The sequence below is a fragment of the Talpa occidentalis genome, unplaced genomic scaffold, assembly GCF_014898055.3.
Source record: "Talpa occidentalis isolate TD23 unplaced genomic scaffold, MPIMG_talOcc4v2.1 talOcc4.7, whole genome shotgun sequence".
NCBI classification, from domain to species: Eukaryota; Metazoa; Chordata; class Mammalia; order Eulipotyphla; family Talpidae; genus Talpa; species Talpa occidentalis.
Window position 1 is genome coordinate 77324091 of NW_023605083.1, and position 19901 is coordinate 77343991.

The 19901-nt window shown below is 41.3% G+C and overlaps 1 protein-coding gene across 3 annotated transcripts in view; it reads right to left on the minus strand.

Moving 5' to 3' along the window:
* Positions 1 to 10159: 10159 nt before the first annotated feature.
* LOC119231826 (contactin-associated protein-like 3) overlaps positions 10160 to 19901 on the minus strand; it is a 218772-nt gene continuing 209030 nt past the window's right edge. For 2 of the 3 annotated variants that reach the window (XM_037493607.2, XM_037493609.2), the window contains 3 exons: positions 17659 to 17889; positions 17364 to 17435; positions 10160 to 12691 (listed from right to left, as the gene is read on the minus strand). In XM_037493607.2, the coding sequence (XP_037349504.1) occupies positions 12498 to 12691; positions 17364 to 17435; positions 17659 to 17889 (497 nt within the window). In that variant the 3' untranslated portion in view covers positions 10160 to 12497. The remainder of the gene's footprint in view (positions 12692 to 17363; positions 17436 to 17658; positions 17890 to 19901) is intronic. The other variant, XM_037493608.2, reaches the window with a different exon arrangement.

Here is a 19901-nt window from a genome sequence, read left to right on the forward strand (position 1 = left end):
CTTCTGCTGCTTCTTTCTTGGCTTCTCTTTCAGCTTCTCCTCGGCTTCTACTGGTGTCCCTGTGATGCCGCCCTTAAAAAAAGCACAGTCTCAGTCCAGGTGAATCCCATCTACCTATGCCCACACCCTACTCCAGGTGCCCGCCATCAGGCATAATTCAGGACCGCAAGGATCCATCATCTATCTTGATGGCAGGAGGGCAGAAAAGCCTGACATTTTTCCTTACCCTACACTCTGTCACCTTGATTTTGCTACCTATTAACTGTCTTTTTTTTTTTTTTTAATTCACTTTGAGATTTCCCCTGGTTCTTGGTATAAAGTAGTAGGGTTTATTCCTGAAATATACAAACCATTCAATGTCATATACCACATTGAAAGACTGAAGGACAAACACCACATGATCATCTCAGCTGATGTAGAAAAATCATTTTTCTATCAACACCCTTTCCTGGAATAAAGTCTTAGAAGAGCCACCAACTAAAACTATATTTTATATTATGATTGCCTGGCTTTATTTAAAATAAAATTCTTGCTTAACCTGAAATGGTTTGTAATATAATGGAAATACTTTTTTCTTGATTGGATATTGAACTTCAGTGCACCAGGCCCTGGACTTCTTTGTGGTTTTTGACTATACTTCCCACACTCTGCAATAACCCACTGCCACTAGAGATAGAGAGAGGAAAAAACAGATAAAGTACAACCTTTGCATGAAAAGGCAATTCTCTACATTGAGTCTTTTCATCCCTTAAAACAAGGGTTGCCCACCTTTACAAGTGTAAATGGCCAGCCCTGTGTGTGCAAACACAAAACACTCCACCCAGAGAGCTGAGTGCCTCTCCCTCAGCTGTACCCCTTGACTCCCCACAGGTCCTCCACAGCAGAGTCCCTCCATAGCCAAGCCTTCCCTTCTTCCCTAATGATACATAAACCAGATAGAATTAAGGTGAAGCATGTAATTAGCAGGTTATTAACTTTAAATATGAATAATTTATCTGGATAGTAGTATATTTGCCACCTTATTGTCAGCAGGCAGACTGAGGGGCACCCTAGTGGCAGGGCTAACAGGGCCCAAGGGGGCACTTGAGTCTGCCCCACCAGGCGGCACTGGGCTGAGACACTGGGCCAGGCTGCTCCTGCCAGGCTAGAGGACAGATACCGCTGTTGCTACCTTTGTATGTCTTGCTGCCTCATAACAAAGACTTGTTACTGCTCCCCATATGGGGGCTTCATAACCTGTTTATTTGTCAGCTGCCATCAAGAACCCAGCAAGCTTGTAGCTGAGGCCGTACATGAGTACATGAGGTTATTTAAATTAAAATTAATTAGCATTAAATACAACAAAAACTCAGTTCTGATGGAGGCATCATGAGACCACAAACTGGTGGTAGGGATAGAAATGATTGTCATCATTAAATCTACAATAGAAATGACAAATCCTTAATGACAAAGCCCAGATTGGGATGTCGGCATTATCATTCATGACACAGTCAATGCTGTAGAAAATATAGGCACAGGCCAGAGGTAGGGCTATGGTGATAGAGGACCTTTCCAGAGAATCACTGATCCTCACAAATTAACCCAGTCATACCCTAGAAGTGATTAATTTAATGATAACAATTTCACAAAGGAATGTACCCCTCACCTGAAAAGGAACACAATGTCAGAACTACTGCCCTGGCAAAATCCAGTTAAAGTCCCAAGACTGTGAGCCTATTTCTGTTACAGGGCAGGGTAAGGGGCACCTCAGAACCCCCAAACCTGCCTTTTCTAACTAGGTTCTGCCATCTGCCTCAGGACAAAACATATTCTAGTTTCCAAATTAAGCCCCCCCAAGCTACCCTTCTCCTCGTGGGTAAAAGCTCAAACAGGGTTGGCCCAAAGCACTGCTGAGACCTAAAAGCCTGCCACAAGTCTAAGACATTCTGGCGGGGACCCACAGGAAGAGGGCAGAAGATGCCAAAGTCTAGAAGAAAAAGAGGAAAATCAAAATCAAGATAAAAGCTACCATTGCTAATCTCCCACAGGTCTCTCACCCACATCTGTTTTAACCAGTCCAAGACCAAGAAGCAAGTGCAGCTCCTTCACCTGTCTCTCTGCTCCACGTGCCTCCTCCAGGTCTCCCTAAGTCTCTCCATCCTTCTTTTTCCAGTTTACTCTCCAACTTCTTCTCTTCCCTGCTCAGATCCATCCTTCATTGGGAGGGGGAGGGGCAGGGTACCTGGAACCTCCCCTTTCCCTGGGGGCCACCTGTTACATTTCTACCCAGGTGTCTCTCCCATCAAACCAGTTCCTTTCAAAAGCAGCAGCAGCTCCCTGCCCACTCATGTCTATTCAGGTACCACTTTTCCTTTTTCCTTTTCCTAATAAAATTGCCTTTGCTTGTTTGAAAATGTAAACCTGTAAATTCTCCGTGTGCTGCTGAAAGGGAAATTCTGCCAAAACTTTTCTCAGAGAGGGAACACAAGGACCCCGCTCAATGAACCCCATAATTTCAACAGAACACCATCAGTTCCTGAGTCAGAATAGCCACATATTATTTCTCAGTAGCCACAGGTGAATGGTAGTACTTTTCTATCTTGGTAGAAATTTCTACTGGACAATGTGCTTGTTTAAAATTTCATTAATAAGGGTCTCTATTTGGAGATATTTTCTCAAGTTTTGTATATCCAAAATATCTTTACTTTACCTTCCTTTTTCAAATATTTTCTCAAATGTAGACAATTCTAGGTTGAATGCCTGCATTTACATAAAACTTGGGAAGGACTGGTACTTTTGTTTAGATAGCTTAAAAGCTCAAGGACCATCTGTTAGAGTATCATTTAATAAAATTAAAACTTAGTCTCTGCCCTTAACTCAGCTGAGCAATGCTGAGAAACACAAAATAGATAAGAAAGGGAACAGATAGAGTTGCCAAGGGAACCTAGCCATGGTCCACATAACCAATAGGGTTATGTCAAGAAATCCAGGCAAACAGAACCCAGCAGGAACCCTCCTGAGAGACAGGCCCACCTACAACTGATGTCCCAGCAGAGAACAACTGGCAGAGACCAACTCTCCCAGTCATGGAAAGCCCACCAAAACAGGTTATGAAAGGGACCCCCAAATCCTTTTTGGTGCATAGTCGTCTCCCACGTCTCCTGCTGCTTCTCATAGCAGTGTCTAGTGCCAGCATGCATAGAGGAGGTTTGCTATCGATTCAGTGGATTTTTCAGGATTTAATGCTCTCAGGGACCCAGATGCACAGGAGCACCAGGCAGGGAGGCTAGCATGCAAGGAGGCAGGCATGAGCCATGTCGGGGGGCTGGGAGACAGGCAGGTATCTGAGACCCTCAACTTCCTGTGAATCTTTGCATTCCTTCTCTTTGCATTCTTTCTCTGGGTGCTCTCTGGTATTCTTTTGGGTAGTCTTGGAGTCTTGCCTCAGAGTGGTCCTCCTCAACATAGTCCTGTTTCACAATGACAAGCTGTTTTAGCCACTTGTCCCCTGGCACAGGTGTCTTTATTTACATATGTGCACACCCCTTGCTTTCTGGGCCCAGGTGTCCATAATTACAAGTGCATGTGCAAGACCACAGATACTACCCACAGAGCTTATAATGTCGAGAGGGTGTAAAATAGCCTGATAACTTCATTCATCCTATAAGTGTCTTTCAATTAATCTGCCTTTTCTGTTTTCCACTCTATCTCTGGTGAATTCTTTCACTTCCACACCTTCAGCCCCACCCCGGTATTTCACCCCATTAACCATTTGATCCCTATGTGTAGCCCTACATGTTCCACTCCCTTAACTTTTTTTCTGATGTGGAGGATCACCCCTATTACTGCCTTTACCTCCCAGAGTTACACTGATGAATATAAAGGTCCAATTATTTCCAGCATGGAGGTGAAATGAAAATTGGCAATTTCAGTTTATGAATTTTCCCCATGAGACTAAAATATTTGGATCAACTGCTTATTTAAAAAAAAAATCATTTCTGGGCCTCCCCAGTGGCGCAGCCAGCAGTTGAATGCTGGACTGCGAAGCTGCCCGCAGCCTCTGCAGCGCCGGTTTGATCCCTGGCTGCCCATGAGACCTCTCCTGCTGAGCCCGCTGCTCCCCTCAGCAGTGCCCTCCATCTGTCTGCCTGTTCTGCTCCCTGCTCTGGCTCTGGTGAATTCTCTCACCCTCCCATGCTTCTGACTGTACCCAGTGCTTGTATAAACAAATAAATAAATCTTTAAAAAAAATCATTTCCATTTCAGTTCAGCTTACATAGCTATATTACATACAGATGAGATTCCCAAAGAATCAAATGACTCAGCCGAAGCAGTAAACAGCATTTACTGTGGGGTGTGCTAAGCCATCCCATGAATTGGTTAACTTTTTTATTAGAAAAATATATGAACATATATTTTACACATATAATTGTATGCACATAATTAGTCTTAAACTGGGGCTATTACTTTGAATTCATTCCCTTAAAATTTTTCTTCCAACCTAGTTTCTAAATTGGGCAGGTAATGAAGCAATAATCGCTTCTAGTAGAAGCCATGAGAAAAATCTGGATAAATGGAACTAGGATGAGTTCCAGGGAGAAGCTGGCTTTATCTCCAAAACAGTAAGTGTAGGTTATTTCTGAGGATCATGTAAAATAGGCAAGTAGATAATAACTCAAACAGCAGGGCAAAATGATGGGTTAGCAAAATGTCCCGAAGGGGCAACTGATGAGAACATGCTACCCCTTGTCACCAGGGAGGCAAAACTCTAACAGGGTAGTCCCCAAGGAAAGGGGAGATTCCAGGTTCCCTGCCCCACCCTAAGGAAGGCTGGAGCTGGCAGGGAGGAGAAGCTACAGGAGACTGAGAGAGGGAAGGAAGGGAATCAAGATGAAGACCTGGAGGAGGCACATGGAACAGAGAGACATGTGAGGAAGCTGAGCTTCCTTCCTGTCTTGGACTTGTAGCAAGGACCTGGGGACATGGAAGGAGACTCTTGAAAGAGACAGAGGTGTGGGAAGAGATCAGTGGGGAGGTAGAAAATGGCAGTCTTTATCTTGACTTGGGTTTTAGTTTTTGTTTTTCTCCTTTCAAAGTTTCCTAGCCCTTTGTGCCCCTTCTCTATGGGTCCTCACCAGAAGGTGCCTTAGAGTCATGGCAAGTTTTGGAGCCTCAGAAGTCCTGCTTTGGGCCAACCCTGTTTGGCTGGACATTTACCTCTGAGGGGATGGGTAACTTTGGGTGTTTCATTGGAAACCACTAACTATATTCTTTCTCTTCTCTCTATCACACACTAACTGTACTTAAGATCCTTTCTATTGACGGTCTTACACACTGGAGTATGTTTGTCTTAATTTGGTGGATGGCAGAACCTATCTAGAGCAGGCAAATTTGGGGGTCCCAAGGTGACCCTCACCATGCCTTGTAAGGGAACCACTAGGTGGCTACTCATAGAGTGGCGCATGCACTGACTGGGGCATGTTCCAAGGGGTTGGTGTGGAGTGGCGTATGAACCTTGACTGTGAGAGGAAGTCTTATACATCTGGAATCACAACATCTGGAAGAAGCAACCAGTGTGTGACCAAGAATTCCTGGCCAACAGCATCAAGTTTCCTTCCTGGCTAATCTGAGAAACTGTCTTTCACTCCAGGTGAAGCCAATTATTAAATCTCCTTGAAGGTATGGACACAAGTATTGCTATTGTTAGGCTCAGAGTAGATAATTTTTTTAAATTTCTTTTTATTTATTTATGATGGGGGACTCACAAAGGCTAGAGACTGGAGGTGTGGGGGTAGAAATGATTAACATAGTCATTACACCAGCTATAGAAATGAAAAATCCCTAGGATACTGCTGAACTGCTAAAGGAAATATTCCTAGGGGCAGGCCAGAGGGGAGGATATAGAAATTGAGGGCCATTAGAGAATCACCTGTCCTTACAAATTAACCCCATCACCCCATAGAAATGATTGGTTTAACAATAGATAACCATTTTACAAAGAAATGAACCCTTTCCTCCCACCCCCCAAGGAACATTATATTGGAATGATTTCTGTCCTGGCAAATGCAGCTCTGATCCTAAGACACTCAGCACCTGTGTCTATGCAGGCATATCTTTTCACAAATCTTTTCCTTTCAAAAGCTGCAGCTCTCTGCCTTCCTTTCTCCTTTTTCTAATAAACTTGTACTCTTTAAAAGGCAATCCTCATGCCTCCCTGGTGGTGCAAGGGTTAAGATGCAACCTATGAAGCTATCTGCAGCCACTGCAGCAAGAATTCAATCCCTGTCCAGGGAGCTACCCACATGGCACAGCAGACCTCTCTTGACTTGCCAGCTGCTCCCCTTAGCAGTGTATTTCATTCAATCTGCCTTTACTATTCCTCACTCTGTCTCTGGTGAATCCTTTCACTCCCCTGCATCTCTGGCATGTACCCCAGTTCTTGTATGCATAAATAAATATTTTTTAAAAAAATAAATAAAATGTCATCCTCATCTGCTGGTGTCTATGCAAATGTCTTTTTCTTGGGTAAACTTGCCATGTGCCACCAAAAGGAGAACTCAGCTGAAACTTTTGTCAGAGGACTCCACTCACTACATCTTATCATATCGACATCATCTATAATCTCAGTAAAGTAGAAATATTAAAAAGAATAAAAATGAACGTAAGCCACATTGTTAGTGATTTTGTCATTGTTTGGGTATAAGTGGTGTAATGGGGAGGAATACCAGAGTGAGGCTGGAGATTTGGGGGTGAAAGAATTCACCAGAGATAGAGTGGAGAACAGAACAGTTGGATTTCTTGAAATGCACTACTAAAAGTAGCAAGGGCCTTCCCAGGTGGCACAGCAGGTTGAGCACAGCGCAGCGCAGCATAGCGCTATGAAGCTGTCCACAGCACTATGAAGCTGCCCATAGCCTCTGTAGTATGGGTTCAATTCCTGGTCAGCCAGGGAGATACCCACATGGCCCAGAAGACCTCTCCTGTCTCACCTGCTGCTCCCCTCAGCAATGGTTTCAGTCTGCCTATTCTGTTTCCCGCTCTGTCTCTGGTGAGTACTCTCACCCTCCCGTGCCTCAAACCTGTACCCTAGTTCTTGTATAAAATACATAAAATATTTTTTAAAAAGGCAGCATGCAAGATGGGAGAAGTCTGAGCACCAAGGATTTGGGTGTCCTTTTTATAACTTGTTTTGGTGGATCCCTTTTCATCGCTGGTAGAGTCCATCTCTGCCAGTTGTTCTCTGCTGGGACATCAGCATAGGTGGGCCTGTCTCACAGGAGGGGTCCTGCTGGGCTCTGTTTGCCTGGAATTCTTGACATAACCTTATTGGTCAAGTGGGCCATGACCAGGTTCCCTTGGCAACTCTGTTGGTTCTCTTTCTTATCTACTTGTATCTCTTTGCAATGTTCATCTGAGCAAAGTGCAGAGACTAAATTTGCATTTTGTTAAATGATACCCCAACAAGGGGCATAAACATTATTTTAATCTTATAATTTGAGTGGTTTCCTTTTTAGATTATATGATGACATGGAAGTGATATGCATTCATTAGAAAACATACTTTGGGGCTCCCCGGTGGCGCAGCGGTTGAGCGCTGGTTGCGAAGCTGCCCACAGCCTCTGCGGCGCCGGTTCGATCCCCGGCTGCTCCCTGGCCCCGGAGGAGGATCCCACATGGTGCGCAGACCTCTCCTGCCACCCGCTGCTCCCCTCAGCAGTGTGCTTCGGTCCTTCTGCCTGTTCTGCTCCCCGCTCTGGCTCTGGTGAATTCTCTCACCCTCCCGCACTTCTGACTGTACCCAGTGCATGTATAAACAAAACAAACAAACAAATATAATAAATAAATAAATAAAAACATGCCTCTATAAAAAAAAAAGAAAACATACTTTGAATTTTGAAATTGAGCATTCTGTTTTGTTCCTTCAACATAGTATTTAATAAGTTACATGAGATATCAATCCATTATTACAAAATAGGCATTATGTTTGATAATTTTGCCCAACTGAAGGTAAATATAATAAGTCTTGAGCACATTTATACTAGGCTAGACTAAGCTATGAGGTTTGATATGTTAAGTATATTAAATGCATTTTCAATTTATAGTGTTTTGAATTGTGAAGGATTTATCAAGATCTGGAGTCCCATCATAAGTTAATGAATATCTATGCTAAGACAAGATGTTACCCTATAAGAAGTGACTTAGACATGCTTAGAGAGTCTGAGGGGAGCGAAGACTATCAGCTGGCAGGATATTTAATTTCCTTGCCAACTGGAAATCTCATTTAATTCTGAGAATGGGAATCATTGTTTTAATAATAAAAACTTGATTTTCTGAACTTGTTTGTTAAACCAGTGTTTATAAATACTTTCATACTCTCAAAAAGTGGTAGTAATTGTACATAAAATTAGGTAGCCCAAAATGTTTCATCTGAACTAGTAAGTTACTTTTAATCTGCACAAAATTATTAATGTCCTAACCCTTGTGAATGTGTGGATACACATACACACAAAATCCAACTGTTTCTTTGCAAAATGTTTCATTACTTTCTCATCCTTTCTTCTAATCATGAGTCACACTAGGGAAATGTGAGGGAGCTAGGATATATTCGAGATGCGAAGGGTATCTTTAAAAATTTTAGTGCATAGATTGCAAAGCAATAGGTTAAGCAACCAAATAGACAAGCTTTCATTTAACATATATCCATTTCATCCTCCTTGTTTGAAGAATATTTTGATAATTTAGTTGCATTGTCAGGGCTAATTTATACTGGATAAAAAGTGCTTCAATCAGGGCCTCTCTGGTTGCGCAGGTGGTTGAGCACCACACTGTGAAGTTGTCCGCAGCTTTTGCAGTGTGGGTTTGATCCCGGCCGGCAGGCGAGAATCCCACATGGTACGGCAGACCTCTCCTGTCTCGCCCGCTGCTCCCCTCAGCAGAGTATTTCAGTCAGTCTACCTGTTCTGTTCCCCGCTCTGTCTCTGGTGAATCCTCTCACCCTCCTGCGCATCTGGCCTATACCCCAGTTCTTGTATAAATAAAATAAACCTTTTAAAAAAAGTGCTTCAATCATATTTTTCTTCTTCTAGGACAAGGACCATGAATTTCATATTTTCTTAAAAATCCATTGAGGGCCTCCCCTGGTGGCGCAGTGGTTGAGCGCTGGGCTGCGAAGCTGCGCGAAGCCTTAGCAGCGCCGGTTCAATCCCCGGCTGCTCCCCGGCCACCAGAGGAGGGTCCCACATGGCGTGCAGACCTCTCCTGCCGCCAGCCCGTTGCTCCCCTCAGCAGTGTACTTCGGTCCCTCTGCCTGCTCTGCTCCCCGCTCTGGCTCTGGTGAATTCTCTCACCTTCCCGTGCTTCTGACTGTACCCAGTGCTTGTATGAATAAATAAATAAATCTTTAAAAAAAAAAAAAAAAGAAAAGAAAAGATCAACATGTAAGAAAATAAAAGTTCTTTAAAAAAAAATCCATTGAAACTAAATGTTCTTTCTAGTAAATGTTTTAGATAAAAGACTGTGAAAAAAGGTTCTTGGAGTGTGGTTTTTCTAGAAATACAGAACACAAATATCCCACTATGCTAAATATTACTGGGGAGGTTATCCAGTGTGTTTTACTTCATGAGGGAATAAAGAGAGTCCCTAAATTCTAATCCCAACATTTAACATTAATTATGTGCTATTTTTTCTAAACATAAAACTTTGGGATTGTCTTTTAACTTTTATTTCATAGAAGGATGTTATTGACAATCAAAATCTCTATATTTAATTATTGCTCCACTAACCAAACTCTCTGGGGGAAAACCCAACTTTGTGGATATAGTAAACATTCAAAAAATGACTCATTGGTTATTCAATTATTCTACTCTTGCAAAGGTTTAAATATTTACTTTCATAGGCATTGTAGCTTATAATCATTAAATATTTACCTGCTTTGTGTTTAACTTTGTGTCTGAGATTCGGCATACCAGTATATAACACTATTGTTCTGTTTATATACCATCATAAAGAGTGTTTATAGGTTATAATATTCTATATATATACAATGTGGATAAAGTAACACACCCACCACTACAGAAAGTATACATTTGTACATTTTTTAATATTTAGGGGAAAAACAATATAATTCCATTCAACTCTCTTAAAAATATTTTCCTAATTTAATTCAAAAAATGTTACTTTATTAACAAATAAGCAGGAAAGTTTACAAATCAGTAAGGGAAAGTGGACAATGCATCACTTCAATTTGGTACAAATATTTCCTCTTTTTAGAGAGGAGAGCAAAACGCAGTGGATTTCACATCTATAAATATGTAAAATCCCAGCTACCAAAGTGATGTATTCTTTTGGAACATAAGATGATCACTGGTTAAAGCTGCAGTAATTTTATGCTTATACTCAAATATGCATTAAATAGAAACCCTATTTTCCTTTTGAATCCTTCCCCAATCTATATAAGCCTTTGGTGAATATGTATTTATTTCATTCACCAAGGCAAGCCTTTTATATACTACTATATTGAGAACCCAAACATCTTCATTATTCATTCAGATAAACATCAATATAGATACAGTGATATAGCAGATGAAACTTAAAGTCCCCATAATCTCAACAAAGGTTCAGATCCTTCCCCTTGAATGTGGGCAGAACCTATGACTTGCTTCTAACCAACAGAATATGGAGAAGGCAATGGATGTCACTTCTATTCAATAAGATTTTATATAAGTTTTCCAAACAGATTTACTCTAAAGTTCCTCTCTCCTTTGCTAGTTTTGAAGAAGCAAACTTTCATAAATCCTCTAGAATTATGAAATTGAATGCTGTCAATCACCATGGAGTGGGAAGAAAAATCCTGCCTTAGCTGGGAGTCTCCAGATGAGAACACAGCTCTGGTTGACCCTTGGCGGCAGACTTGTAAAAGATCCAGTGAACCTAGGCACAGCTCCTGGCCAACAGAAACTGTGAGACAATAGATGTGTGTTGTAGTAAGCCATTATATTTCTGGCAGTTTGTTACACCTCATAGAAAACTCATATGATACTGTAAGAAAAACTTTTTTGGAGAAAGACAATATAGGGGAAATCTTTTCTATTCTTTAAAAAAGACACAGAAAAGTAGGTGTGCCCTCCAAGGCTAAAATATACATAGTTCCAACTGGTCCTGTTGTGGTCACAGTATGTAATCTAATTAACCTGTGTTGGGTGGGATATGGAGTGTGCAGCACAGTTTTAAAAATAGTTGGGTATTGAGTGTAAATGATGACTCCGTAAAATTATCGAGTGATAACCACAAAAGTAGTTAACTGGAACAATTTCATAGTATGAGTTCTTTGCTCTCCTAGTATGCAAATATGCCCCAATATAAAGTGAACTAGTTGATATGTTCTACTCTATCGGAAACTGATCCCAAAGTCCTAGAATCTTGACTCAAATTACAAACTAAATTCAGATTATATAATCTGCATCTTCCTAAGTGTAAGCATCCCTCATCCTTTCCCTCCCTCTCCCACTGATATTCCAGATAGTGACTAGAGGAAGTGATAATACAAGGACTATTTTGCCTAAATCAGTTAAAAATTTAAAAAGGGAAATGGAGAACTTCCATTGAAAATGTAACTTTTTCCCTAAGAAATAAAAAAAAGTCATAGTACTACAAATAAAAGTGAATCAATAACCCATATTTAAAGAGAAAAAAATTCATTCAGATGAAAGGATACAGGATGTATTTATAGTGCTAAGCATAAAATTCATATCTGGGGGCATGAGTTTAGTTAGAAAATGTGCAATTTTGTGAGTCATAGGCTATCATTATTATAATTTACAAAGACTAAAATGACAAATTACAAAGACAAAAGAGCAAATTACTATAGATTGGAATCCTTTACACATTTTGCTACCTATGAATTTTCTATTCCATAACTGAATACTAGAATTTCATAGCTGACATTCAATACTTAGTTCATGACTAAAATGTATCCAAATTGATTTAAAAGAAAAAATAATTAAAAAAAGAAAACCTTTTCTCCAGGTTTCTAATGCATTTTTGGTTATTGGGCTCTGGTACACAGGAAGAGGGAAACCCTGCTGAAGCCCTCTAGGAAGCACATTCTGGTTCACAAATGTCAGCCGGGAACTGATAAAGCACCACAGCCTAGACTTCATGTAACACAAAGCATTAGAGTCCAACTTCAACTTTGACTTTCATAATCTGTTGTGTTGTATTTTTAAGACTAGGGCTACAGCTCAAATTCTTGCTCTCATTTAAAACCAAGTCATTATGCAAAATATATTTCAATTTTAGAAGATCAGTGAGAAACTCTCAGTAGTGATTCATTAGCACACTGAAGACCCGGTTCTACAGACAAAGGAGCACTGGAGCACTGAGCAGAGCCTCCCAGGACGGTGTCTGATGCTGGTCACAATGTGGCTGGTGATGCTCCACACCCATCACCCATCCTGGGGTCAAGGGAAGGCCCTGCTAGGCAAGCAAGTCTCCTCCTCTCAAGTACCCCACAGCAGTGGATCAGAAGAAATACTCCTTCTGGCTTTCATTGACTGCACTTTGCAGGTTAAGCTCACTTTTCAGAGAAGTCTCAGCATTATCTGCATTTTGGGGTACATTTGACTCATTTTTTTTGTATAACCATCTCTGCTGATAAATGCGTATTGCTATGGCAGCGAAGCAGAGCAAGATAAATATCACAACTGCTATAACACCTAGAAAGAAAAGAGAAGGGGAAAATACAGTCAGTCAACATCTGAACTGTAAATGTCAGCCTAACCAAAAATCTACCCTAGTATCATTTATATCATATATCAATGCCATATATGTCATCAGGGAATTTGAAACCAAGAGGTAGTATAACATTAAGTTAACTTCTAAGTCAATATAACTTTTATATATGACAGTTTCATGCCTCCATCCTAAAGACATATCGTGATTGGATTTCACTTAAACCTTCACACTTAGATTTGCAAACGCAATGTTGTCCATATTTCATTTTAATGAGCAAGTAGGTGTTAATTATTTTAAAAGCATGGACTATGTAGCCTCATCATAGAGTAATTATGCTTAGAGTAAAATGCTTAGAGTAAAATGACCATAGAGTATGCATAGAGTAAAATGCTTATGTATAAGTATTTTAATGAAAATTTCATTAAATTTTGATGCTAACATATCTTGAGCTACTGTTTGTATATCTTCTACTTCTATGAGGCCAACAGAATGTTTTCTGCCCCGGGGGGCCCACGCCCTGGGGGTCCATACCCTTTGTTATTCTCTCCATTGTTTGTATGTGGGAGCTTGACTTGTTTCTAGTCAACATAATACAACAAAGAGGATGGACTATACCTGATTATGTGTACATGACTGTATTGATTATCTTACACAGAATTTTAGTGCCTGTCTTACTAGAGTCTCTCTTTTCCTGCTGACTGTGAGGTGGCAAAGAGTCATGGTGGAAAACTCATGACAGGAACTAGGCACTCAGGGCAGCCTCCCATGGCCAGCACAACAGGTGCACTCAGTTCTATAGCTACAAGACACCAAGCTGCCAACAACCACCCAAGTGAGGAAGCAGTCCCTTCCCCAGGGGAATGAGACCCCAGCTCTCACTGACACATTGTATTCAGCAATGTAAGACTCAGGACAAAGGATCCAGTTGAAGGGTGTCCAAATTCCTGCCCTACAGAGACTGTGAGATGGCAAATGTGAGTTAGGTTAAGCTGTGTAAGAGGGTGATAACTTATCATGTAGCAATAGATAACTAATATACCATAATCTTAGAAATTTATAAAAATACTGACAATGTTCAATTACATGGAAAGTTGGTTATGCTAAATGTTTTTAAGAATTGAAAACATTAGTTATGCCAGTGATTCTCAATATTGATCACACAGCAGAGAATAACTCGAAATCTCTGAGTGGGAGGCTTAGACATCAGTATTGTTTTAGAAGCTCTCAGATTATTTTAACACACCATTATGTCAATGTACTAGTGTTGAAACTGTCAAACTAGACCATAAAAGTGTTATAGTGAACAGGGAATGTCTAATCTATACCAAAACAAAGAGGTACAAAAAGCATTTTCTAGTCAATACATTTTCATGGTGATTGGCATAGGTATTAATATCTCCAATTAGCAAAAGTTAGAAAACATGTTACCTCTTAGCAATGTGAATCGAAATATGTATTATAAAATGAGGGTCGCTCATTATTATCTGGGACAGACATAAACGAGTGTAATGGTGCTCAGCAAACTCAAAGCTCAGTTGGGTGCAAATGGTCACAGATTTTCCTTAGAACATGTCATCAGAAACCCAGATTTCTTCTTAGCTGAGCGGAGGTAACATATTCGTTATTTTGTGAATATTCTTAAATATTTGTGGGTAGAATATTCATTATTTTCAACATATTTTACATCTAATTTAGGAATAAAAAAGTTTCCTTAATTATTTTTATGTTTAGTTTTCAGGTATTTAAAAGGAGTTTAAGTTACAAGGTGCGGGACCAGTAACTCAATAACATTGACAAGGTCACTTGATTATAAATTACCATCACCATTATACATCTCAAATTTTATGTATGTGACTGATGACTTTTAACTCTAGCTGGCTTGTTTTGTGAGCTGGTGGGGTCCTAAGTTGATATTTATCGCCACCCACTATCTATAAAGATTGAAGATAATGTGAATATTGCATCTGATGTCTTCCATGACTTCCTATAAGCAACTCCAGTGTAAATGTGTTTTTAAGAAGCATTCATGTTTGGGCCTCCCTGGTGGTGCAAGGGGTTAAGACACAACCTATGAAGCTATCCGCAGCCACTGCAGCACGAGTTCGATCCCCCACCAGGGAGCTACCCACAGGGTGCAGCAGACCTCTCCTGACTTTCCCGCTGCTCCCCTCAGCAGTGTATTCCAGTCAGTCAGCCTGTTCTATTCCCCACTTTGTCTCTGGTGAATTCTCTCACCCCCCACACCTTTGGCCTGTACCCTAGTTCTTGTATGAGTAAATAAATAAATCTTTAAAAAAATAAGCATTCATGTTTGCCTGCCTCCCCTATCATCTGCATATCTGTCTCTTCCTCTATCTATCCATCTGCCTATCTGTACTATAGACCCCTTGATAAGAAACCTTCTATGGTATCTAGTTTCCCATGTTAAATAGCTTAAGATAATCCCTCTTCCTTTTAGTGATCCATTAATTTGTCAGAGGCGAAAACAATGCAAAGTGTAGGGCATAGTGGAATCCAGCTATTTGGGATCAATCTTTAAACAGATCAAATATTTAACATGATGCAGTCTGATTAAACAGGCAAAGAGCTGAAAACTCTACAGTGAGTAGCTGACAAACCACATAGCAGTCTCCCAATGCACACAGGGAAGGCAGGTACAGGTGACCTGCAGGGACAGTAAACTGAGCTGTTAGGTACCTGGCACCCTCTGTGATCTCATCTTCCAACTCATCAATCAAAAGCCAAATAATATTCCTTAATGGAGTAACACTGGTGCAATTTATTTTCTTTGCACACCTTCCAATGATATTTAGCTTAAAGCAGTAAATTTTCTTTTTCTTCTAAAGAGTTATTTATTTATGCATACAAGAGCTGGGGTACAGGCCAGAGGTGAAGGGGGTAAGAGGATTCACCAGAGACAGAGTGGGGAACAGAATAGGCGGATCTACTGAAATACACTGCTGAGGGGAGCAGCGGGCAAGACAGGAGAGGTCTGCTGCGCCATGTGGGTTGCTCCCTGGAAGGCCTGGGATCGAACTCGTGCTGCAGAGGCTGTGGATAGTTTCACAGTGCTGTGCTTAACCCCTTGCGCCACCAGGAAGGCCCATAAAGCAGTAAATTTTCAAAGATGGTATCTTTTGTTCTCTCATTAACTTGAATATTATCTTTGTTCTCTCTAGTAAGAGGGAATCAGCTATAACATTTTGCAAACTTTTCGACTTGGATTCCTCTTTTGAAAATATTAATCACGCTGAAGTAGATTTAAGTTTGATTTTGCAATCAAACTGAAGTTTTCCCATTAACAATAAACTAGAATGATTTAGGATTAAGATTTAAATTATGACACAGAAGTGATCCTTTTAAATAACTTTTGTTTTTGGAGTCGCAAACTAGGGGTCATATACTGCACTCATTGTAAAACTAAAAGTAGTTGAGAGAGGAAAGAAAGTGTTAACATCCTTACACAGATTTGGCCAGAACTTTAAAATGTGTGAAGTAAACTGATATCCAGAGGTAAGCAGGTGAAAACAAGAGATCCAGTCTGGACAGTGTGGAGCCCAGCTGGACAGTGAATACCCAGCCCCTTCACCTAGTTTGGGAGTAACGACTTCATTGGGAACTGCAAGGGAAATGGACAACAATATATTTCCTACTTAGCAAGTAGGGTTTGCAACTGCCTCACATTTCAATAATCTAATAAAATGAACTAAGATGTTCTTCAAAAGATAAATAGGGAGAACTGAATATTTATTTTTTAAACCAGACTTGGATAAGTTGTATTTCAGAAACTATACTGATAGGTTGGAAGACATTTAAGATGCATTTATTTTCACATTAGATTTAAATGTGTGTGTGTGTATAGTTTAAGATATGATTAATAGAAGAAGCATAATTTTGATTATTATGTTTTAAGAAAATGACCATTGCCTAGTTAGGCGTTGTCAATATGCTTTATTTGTCATCTTATTTTTATTTTTATTTTTTAATTTTTTTTGTATTTGTATTTATTTGTTTGTTTGTTTGTTTGTTTATACATGCACTGGGTACAGTCAGAAGCGCGGGAGGGTGAGAGAATTCACCAGAGCGGGGAGCAGAGCAGGCAGGCTGATGAAATACACTGCTGAGGGGAGCAGCGGGCGGCAGGAGAGGTCTGCGCTCCATGTGGGATCCTCCTCCGGTGGCCGGGGAGAAGCCGGGGATCGAACCGGCACTGCAGAGGCCGCGGGCATCTTCGTAACCCAGCGCTCAACCGCTGCGCCACCGGGGAGGCCCTGTCATCTTATTTTTAAATGTTTTGAGGTAAAGGACTGAAAGGTTTATGGCTACTTTGAATTGAAGCATATATAAATATGTCAGTATTTCTGAGATTATATACCTGTGTATGTATATACATATATACACACACACTGAAATACAGATGACTGTTTTCAAATAATAATCTTATTATTCTAGACCAGTAACTATTCTTTAAAAATATTTCACTGCAACCAACAATTCATTGCACTCCCTGTCTCCAAAGGAGTTGAATTTGTTAAATTATCTCTGGCCTGTCATTGATCTCGCCAATCAGCGCAGATTCTCACAGCTATTGTTTGGAGTGTGTCAGCTAGTACAGCAAAGCAGGGAGGAGGTCCCTGGCGGCCCTGCCTTTACCTCCGATTACCGCGGAATCACTTCTGTTCGCATTAACTAAGGGCTGTCCCTCATCTGTCGGTCCAGAACGACCTACAGCAGAAAAAGGGAGAATAACAAAGAGAGTGGACAGGAGGACATTTGAGAAATGCACAAACATTTGAAAGAGGTGCGAACAGTTGCAATGTTAAGAGTGAACATGCAATGAAGAACAGAGGACGGGGAGGTTAACCAACAGGCATTTGGAGCCACCAGGATGGAGTCAGGGCGGAAGACCGCGGGCAGCGAGGGTGACCTCAGGCTGAGGTGCACGCACCTGAGCCAGCCGCCAGCGGCCGGGTAGCCTCCCGCGCTGGGGCGCCAGGCCCTGGTCCCTCGGCACAGCGGGAAGCTGAGACCACGTGTCCGCGGACTGTGACCCGCCCTGGACTTTCCGGGCGCAGCGCCGCCTTCAGCGGAACAGCCGGCCCAAAGCGCACCGCCGACAGGCAGCCGGTGAAGCCGCGCGCGCCCGCCAGCCGCGTGTCCGGGTCAGTGCTGGAGGACTCTGCGGGAACAGAGGAGGGCCACAAAGTCAGGGTGCAGGGACCAAGGGCAAGGACGCAGGCCTACCCAGCACCTTCATGGCAACCATGAAGTAAATGTCCCTTCCAATCCTTTGACCTTTCTTCCTAGGGAAAGACAGCCAGAGCCAGCTACTGTGGGGTCTGGCAAATGACCTGCAGGTGCTAATTTGCATGTAAGCAAACAAGCTTAGGTTCAGTCATGGGTGCAAATGAGTAAAATACATATGCTTGTGCTTCATTTTTCAAGTGAGCATTAAAGTTTTTTTTTTTTTTTTTCAGCCCTTGAATTTTATTTTTTTGTAGATAAATGATTTTTTTATTTTAAATTTTATTTTTATATTCCCCATACAATTACAACCCCCTTATTTTGACCCCAATCCCTCCTTCCCCCGCCCCCCACCCCCCACAGTGTGTCTCTGGTTCATAATTGTTTGTTGATTTTGATATTTTCTTTCTTATAGTTATTCTTTTTCCTGGTCCCTTATTTAAGTTTTCTAGATTCCTGCTATGAGTGAGACTATCCGATATTTTTCTTTTTCTTTCTGGCTTATTGTGCTGAGCATGATCCCTTCCAGCTCCATCCATGTTGCTGCAAATTGCATGTGTTTATCTTTTTTGAATGCTGGGTAATAGTCCACGGTGGAGCATTAAAGTATTTTTACCAGGATTCCTGGCCATTAGTCTAGGCAGTTACTGTGGAATGTAGGCTGGGTTTGGGGACAACTGCTGCTCAGGGGTCCCCTCTGCAGTTATCTCCCAATTTACACTGTAGTCTGTTCTCAGAAAGCCTTAGAGAGGCCATTTCCCTAACCCAACCAAAGTGCCCTGTGGGAAGTCCACAGTGCCCTTCCTTTCCTCTTCTTCACGAAGATGGTCTCTGTCCTCTGTCCCCTTGCCATAAAGGAAGACTTGCCTCCTCCATTCAAGCCCCTGCTCTCACCCCAAGCTGACAAAGATTGGTGATTGTGAGACCTAGAGGAACAGATATTGACACAGGAGAATAGAGCATTCATTCATTCCCAGGATTAGGTGACACCACACTTGCTCAGTGGGCACAAAATTGAACAAGGTTAGTTGTAGATTTCATGGTTTAAATGTGTCAGTCTTGTACAGAGGAAAGGAAACCACATCAGTGTGGGGACACTTGGCGTCACTGCTGCAGGGTCCCTCCCACTTGGCCATGGGACTTGGGCTTGTTGACACTCCTTTTTCTGAAAACCATAAAACAGCTACAAATAATCTACATATGAGTTCCTTAGGTTGGATATTGTTCTAAGGAATTTATAGGGGTTATTATTTAATCCTCACAGTCATCATGAATTCTCTTATTCCAACCTAAAGGCAGACACATAAGATTTTAGTAAATTAAAATTGCTCAAGTAGGGGAATTTGGATTCATACTTGTAGTAACCCTTTTCTCACTGGGCTGCTAATATCTTTTACATTAAGAAACAGGTAAATGGGAGTCATGATACTATTCTACTTTACTGAATTGAATTTAAGTCAACTTTGATGCATTCTGTCCTGATATTGTAGTTTAACTCAGGGAACAATCTTTTTTTTTTTTGGGGGGGGGAACCCTCGCCGGTGGCCGGGGATCGAACTGGTGCTGCAGAGGCTGTGGGCAGCCACGCAACCCAGCGCTCAACTGCTGCGCCACCAGGGGAGGTCCATCAGGGAACAATCTTTAATTTGATTTGAATTTGATTTTTAACTTAATTTTTTCTCCACCACCATCCTTTATACCTTTTTGACCCTTTCTCCCTTTCCCTTCCCTCTTAACCTCAGAAACCTCATTTTGTTTATTAGTGTCTACTGGGTTTTATAAGTATTTTGATTTGTTGAAATAGCTTCTAAGCATATGTCCAATTTGTCATCATTCCTACTGGTCCTACTGGTGACCCTATGTATAATTCCCTCAAACTTCTTCCATTTTGCTGTAAATGACAACATTTCATCTTCATGGCTGAATAGCATCCCTTGTGTGCAAGTA